Source organism: Pipistrellus kuhlii, unplaced genomic scaffold, assembly GCF_014108245.1.
Source record: "Pipistrellus kuhlii isolate mPipKuh1 unplaced genomic scaffold, mPipKuh1.p scaffold_m20_p_8, whole genome shotgun sequence".
Lineage (NCBI taxonomy): Eukaryota > Metazoa > Chordata > Mammalia > Chiroptera > Vespertilionidae > Pipistrellus > Pipistrellus kuhlii.
This window is the reverse complement of record NW_023425584.1, coordinates 58,121,894-58,128,714: the sequence shown is the minus strand read 5'-3', so window position 1 is coordinate 58,128,714 and position 6,821 is coordinate 58,121,894. Positions and strand designations below refer to the sequence as shown.

At 37.5% G+C, this 6,821-nt stretch overlaps 1 protein-coding gene across 3 annotated transcripts in view; it reads right to left on the bottom strand.

Moving 5' to 3' along the window:
• Window positions 1-262: 262 nt before the first annotated feature.
• GASK1B (golgi associated kinase 1B) overlaps window positions 263-6,821 on the bottom strand; it is a 49,770-nt gene continuing 43,211 nt past the window's right edge. For all 3 annotated transcript variants that reach the window (XM_036424353.2, XM_036424354.2, XM_036424357.2), the window contains exon 5: window positions 263-3,191. In XM_036424353.2, the coding sequence (XP_036280246.1) occupies window positions 2,984-3,191 (208 nt within the window). In that variant the 3' untranslated portion in view covers window positions 263-2,983. The remainder of the gene's footprint in view (window positions 3,192-6,821) is intronic.

The window sequence follows — 6,821 nt, the reverse complement described above, 5'->3', positions numbered from 1 at the left end:
CCAAAGCAACAAAAGCCAAAATTTCTCTTATAGTTTATGATATCTGTTAACTAATTTGCATACTATTACAACAATGCTTTATGTACACCAAGAGAAAATATAACACCACTAATAACAATATCAAATATATGTCTACACAAATACAATTCAATACAATTCTGGACTATTTAATTGTTTCTTTTACCATGCATAAAGGTAGCAAATATTCACCTATACTTAACTTCTAAGAAGTAACTCATCCACAGAAGAAAATTAACTCATCTACAAAAAGAAAAAGCATACATTTTTAATTTCTAATATTTTATTACAGATTTTTAAGACAACAGTTATTTTCAGATCACCAACTTAAAGAAAACAAACCACTCAGAAGAGCTTTTGTATGTCTGCCAAGGCAAATTGTTCTGTTTTAAAATTATCAAGTTATAAATAAACTACATAATGTGCTTATGAGAACCAAACCACAGCATAATCTGAGTATATTTGAAAGGCACAGAGTATCTTCATTGTTTCAGTAAGAGAAATGAAGAGCATTACTTATTAGAATTAAAAGCCTAGTCTTCCACTATCCATTATTCAAAAATAATACAGCATGAATTATTCACTGATTATAAGACAAAATATACTGTTAAAAAAGCAAAGGTGACTAAAACTAACGTGTCCCTGGACTTTTTGTTTAATATTAGCATCTCAGAATAAATGAAGGCATAATAAACAAAGCCAGACCCACATGTTTGAGAAGACCAAGCTGCCCAAAAGCAGCAGCTTGAGACACAAAATTAAAGTTCACTTCTAAGAAGGCTGGAATTCCCGCCACCAATATCACAGCTTTGATGAAGATGGTATATTTCGTAAAAAGCATATTAAGATGCAAATATGCCACTTTGATAAGACAAGGTGTAAGGCAACTTGACAGAGTTATTTCAAGTCAGTGGCTCAACACAGAACCTAGGTCCTCAAACTTTTGTTTGGTCAATTTTTCATTAATATAATGATTGATTAGAAGAAGAAGAAAAAGCAATCTTAAAAAGGCCAAATAGCCCTAGTTTATTTGGCTCTGTGGATCGAGCATAGGCCTTCGGACTGAAGGGTCCTGGGTTTAATTCTGGTCAAGGGCACATGCCCAGGTTGTGAGCTCAATCCCCATTGGGGTTGTGCAGGAGGCAGCCAATCAATGATTCTCTATAATCATTGATGTTTCTCACCCCCCCCACACCCCCACCCGCCTCCTTTCCTCTCTGAAATTAATAAAAATGTAAATTTTTTAAAAGGTCAAATATAAAAGGCCAATTACAACAGGTAAAAGTGAAGACTCAGCAGAACTAAAGAGCCCTCTGAATATGTGAGGCCAGAGGAAGAGACTCAGGGCTGTACAGGGACAATCAGATAGGATAATGGTCCGAAGACAATTCGCCAAATGGAAGCCCAGCAAATAAGGGTGCTAAATAGCAGTACTTGAATATGAGCCTAAAACAGCTATAATTAGATGCTAAAATGATTCCTTTCTCCTTGTTCTATCGTCTGTACTTAACATGTTATTTTACTATTTTGACCCTGTACTTTTGTATGAATTAGAATCTATAGATATGTTCTCATTGTTATCAAAAACATTCTTAAATTTATTATTATTTAAAACATCATTAAACTGCATTTTAAAACTTTCAGGGAAAGGAAAAGTCAGTACATCAGCTTTTAAATAAGGGGTGAGGTATGTGGGACGAGAAGGTAATAATGACTTGTTCAAAGTCTGAAACCTCTTTATGAACATTTGTCTTACATAACAATGTGAGTATCTTCCAAGGATATAAAGACCCAACACATGAACACCACATGCCACACTCTTCCACCTAATTAAAAAGTTGGTAGAGTTTGGGAAGAATTCTTTAAGGCTTAATAATATCCAAATATGCTGTTTTAGTTCTAGTCATGTGCTTTCTTTGAGGATCAATTACCAGAATCAAGTTTTAATTTATTTTGTTCATATTTCTTATATTAGAATAAGCCAAACTATATTTAAACATAGTCAATATCTGATCCTATTGTCAACATCTGGGTAATATTAAGCAAATCAGTTTAAATGTAATTATACCAAACCAATTTGAAGAAATCTATTATTAATGAAAATACAGAAATTATATATAAACTTTGTAGAAATTACAAATGTTTTTAAATAACATCTTTTTAAAAAACAAGTGGAGGGGAATACTCCATAAGTACAGTTTCAAGTAGGTAACATCAAACCTTAAAATTATTTAACTTATAAGCCACTAGACTAGACATAAATAGGACCAAAATTGAGAGGGCAAAACTATCTAATGTATAAATTGTCAGATATGGATAAATTTCTACACTGACAACAATTTCTAAAAGGGAATGAAAAATGTGATTCTTACTGCTCAGAATCACAGAAACAACTAATTATTTATAGATACAATAGAATATAAACTGGTAGTTTTGCAAATAACTTACCATTTCTATTTAGAATTATTGAAGGCACTGATGTATTTGTAGATCATGTGCCTCGGTTTTCCAGTTTAGCGGTGCCCCTGGATAAGTGCTGGGACTTCTGTTTTAGCAATCAGCAACAAAAATATTCAAGGTTCATTCCCACTAGTATTTGGTCAGACCAGTTGAAAATGGCACAAAATATTTCTTAAAGGAGTCAGCTTATACTGTTCTATTCAACAATATGACAAATGTTTTAACCAAACTTAATGTCATAATAATTGCAACCATTTTGTAATCAGATGTTGGAAATCACATGACAATGGCAGTGAAAATATAAACATTTTTGAGGAGAATATTTTTTAAAGCTTTATAAGTCTGCTTATGGCATGCAGGCCCACCATATATACTTGGTTAAATTCATTTATTTTATGTATTTAGCTACTCTATCTCATTCCTAAGAGGAGTTGAAGTTTGAATACTTGATTTAGAAATAAAAATGCATAAATGTATCCAGTCCTCTAGCCAGAAGACCCTTTTGTTATTCATTCATAGGCAATACTTTAGCCCCATGTGCATTGATGTAGGTGAGAAGGATTTTGGCTCTTTGTTCTATTACATCAATAAGCTTTTCAATTCCTTGTCTACCTCCTTGACTCTCCCAATAAACTTTGTCAAGAAACAGTGATTGAAGGAGTTTCTGCCGTAAGTGCTGGCTCTTCAAAACAGACACTGCAGATTCAGGAAACCTGAAAATATAAAATCATATTTCATTCTTAGTGATTGTTTGGAAATATCAGACCTTCTCCAACTGCTCTATTGTTCATTAATCTGGCATAAATCACACTATCAAATAGTACCTTGAGAATCAAAACTTTTTTATCACTGTCAAGATAATACTTATCCTAATAGTAATATATTAGAAAATATGTTTCAAGAGAAATGAATTATCTATACCAATGAGAACTTGACATACCAGCATTTGACTTAAGATCAGTATGTGTAGGCAACCAGAGGCACAGAATTCAAAAGGTCTCTGTTAGCCTAGCAAAAATACTTTCCTTATTCCTAAACTCCATTTCTCCCATGGAAACCACTTGAATCTGTCAAGTAGTATAGTATCCTCATAACTGTCAATGTGGAGTTTTATGCAAGTAAATATGAGAAGCAAATGCTGAGAAATTCAGTAAAGTTCTCTACCTGAGTAGAAGTTGAATGACCGAATTTAAGGTAAAATATTCCAAAATATATGCAGGAAGAAGAGAAAGAATCATTCCAAAATGCCCAATTAATAAAGAAGTGTCTTTGACTCGGATTAAACTTCAGGAATTCTGAGAATCTGGGAGCATCTTATGAAACTGGAATACTAAATTGTTTTCAAATAAACATAGTGGAACTCAAGGATGAAAGCCAGGGCATTCCACAATTAACTATCTCTCTGGAAAACCTTAGAAGGGTCCTTATTGAATTGCCCTATCAGAGTGCTTTCTGTTCTTCATTCAGAAAGTATACAGTCAAGGGTCTAAGACAAACATTATCTGGAGAACTTTGTAAAATTTCTGGTTCAAAATTACAAGTAATGTTTGCTGAATCAAAATTAGAAGTAACTACAGGCCCAGGGCATGGATTTGTGCACCTGTGGGGTCTCTCAGCCTGGCCTACTCCCTCTAGCAATATGGGACCTCTTAGGGGATATTGAAAATTAAGCTGCTCCCGCTTTTATCCAGGCCCCACTAGGCCTGCTGCCTCCACTGCTCGGTAGCAATGCTATAGAGATGGGAGGCGGGAGAGGCTCATGCCCCCACAGCTGCATTTGCCTACCATGAGCCTGACTTTGGTGCCCATTGGTCAGCTGAGTGGTGCTCCCATGTGGAAGCACACTGACCACCAGGGGGCAGCTCCTGCAGTAAGCATCTGCCCTCTGGTGGTCAGTGCATGTCATAACTACCAGCCAATCATCTGGTTGTCCAACCAGTCACTTAGGCTTTTAAAAATATATAATTTTATTTATTTATATATTTATATATAATTTATTTGTATATGTATATATAATTTATTTATATATTTATATATAATTTTATTTATTTATATATTTATATAAATATATATAATTTGTGCATGGGTAGGAGGTGTCCCTCAGCTCATTCTGCACCCTCTCCAATCTGGGACACCTCGAGGGATGTCTGACTGACCATTTAGGCCCGATCCCTGTAAATGGTCAGTCAGACATCCCTCTCACAATCCAGGACTACAGGTTCCCAACTGCTCACCTGCCTGACTTCCTGATTGCCCCTAACTGTTTCTGCTGGCCAACCTGATCACCCCTGAACCACTCCCCTGCCAGCCTGATTGATGCCTAACTGCTCCCCTACCAGCCTTATTGCCCCTAACTGCCCTCCCCTACAGACCTGATCACCCCTAACTGCCCTTCCCTAAAGGCCTGGTCACCTCTAACTGCCCTCCCCTGCAGACCTGGCCCCCCCAAACTGCCCTCCCTTGCAGGCCTGGTCCCCCCCAACTTCTCTCCCCTGCAGGCCTGGGTACCCCCACAACTGCCCTTCTCTGCAGGCCAGGTCTCCCCCCAACTTCCCTCTTCTGCCGGCCTGGTCACCCCTAACTGCCCGCCCCTGCAGGGTTGATCACCCCCAATTGCCCTCCCTTGCAGGCCTGGTCCCTCCCAATTGCCCTCCCCTGCTGGCTCTCTTGTGGCGACCATCTTGTGTCCACAACGGGCAGCTATCTTGTGTGTTAGAGTGATAGTCAATTTGTATATTACTCTTTTATTAGATAGGATAGAGGTCTGGTGCACAGGTGGGGGCCAGCTGGTTTGTCCTGGAGGATGTCCTAGATCAGGGTGGGGGTTCCCTGGGGCATAGGGTGGCCTAGACAAGAGGTCTGTTGTAGTTTGCAGACCAGCTATTCCCCCCTCTTCGCCCCCCAGCAACCCAAGTGGAGGCCCTGGCATCTGGGATTTTTTATCTTCTATAATTGAAACTTTGTAGCCTTAAGCAGAGGCCAGGGCAGGCCAGGGCTGGTGGAAAGCTTGGCTTCCTCCATCAATGGGGGCAACCCAAGCCTCCTGCTCTCTCCAGCTCTGTGGCCATCACCATATTTCTTGGGTTAATTTGCATATTCGCTCCTGATTGGCTGATGAGCGTGGCTTTGTGGGCGTAGTGCAGGTACAATCAATTTGTATGTTTCTCTTTATTAGATAGGATATAGATGTTTGGCTCCCTGAAGACATGCACAATGTAATTTAATGAAGTACTAAGAATCCATGATTTAGAAATTTTATGGCCCCTTGAACTAATTTAGCTGTGGCAGAATGTGTAAGATAAAACTGTTAAAAGATCATGATTCTTTTCAGTGATGAATTCTTTTTGTCAAGAAAAAAATTTTTAAAGTACCTGTCTTTGCATTACACTAATTAATAAGAATATTCTATGCATAAATCTGGGTTAGCAAAGTCTCATTTCTTGCTTTTCAATGTGTGAATTACATATGATCAGTTTGGCCTCTCCTGGCTTTTATGAAAATGCTGATGAAAGCACAGTAAAAATGCTGGGACTTACTAGTAATTTTCAAGTAAATGTAGCTGTTCCAGTGGCCAGGAAGAGGTTAATGTGGGGGGAAAGGAGACATATGTCATACTTTAAACAATAAAGAATTTAAATTAAAAAAAAACAAAAACTTAGCTGTTCCTTAAAAACTAAAATAAGAACATGTACTTTGTTTGAAGAGAACAAATTGCCAGAAGTTTCAGGGCTTCTAAGCGCCTTTACTGAATGTCAGTGGAGCAAATTGAGGATGGCACTCAGGGAGTATGAATGCAAGGGATTCCGGTGCTCCCAACCTTCAGATGCTGCAGAGAGAGCAAAAGCCACCGAGCAGGACGTGCTTAATGAATCTGAGTAAGTGGGGACTTAAATAATGCTGGTAAGCTGCTCTGAGCTCCCGGAAGACATGCACTATGTAATTTAGTGGCCATAGTATTAATTAAGCACTTTTGCTCTAGGAAGTGTTAATAATTTAGAAGTTCTATGGCCCTTCAACTAATTTAGCTGTGGCAGAATATGTAAGATAATACTGTTAAAAATTATAGCTCTTTTCAGGGACTAACCTTTTTGTGAAGGAAAATTTTTTTAAAAATTCTGTCTTTGCATTACATTAATATGAATATTCTATGCATAAATCTGGGTTAGCAAAGTCTTCATTTTTGCTTTTCAATGTGTGAATTACATATTCTAAAAAGACAACTTTGAGCTCATCGGTCTTCATAATGCATTTAAAATTCAATCTTCTTTAAAAGTATAAATAAAACAGTATTCATACATATATGAATGAGTGGCCTGTATTCTCTGTGCACTCTTAATTCTAAG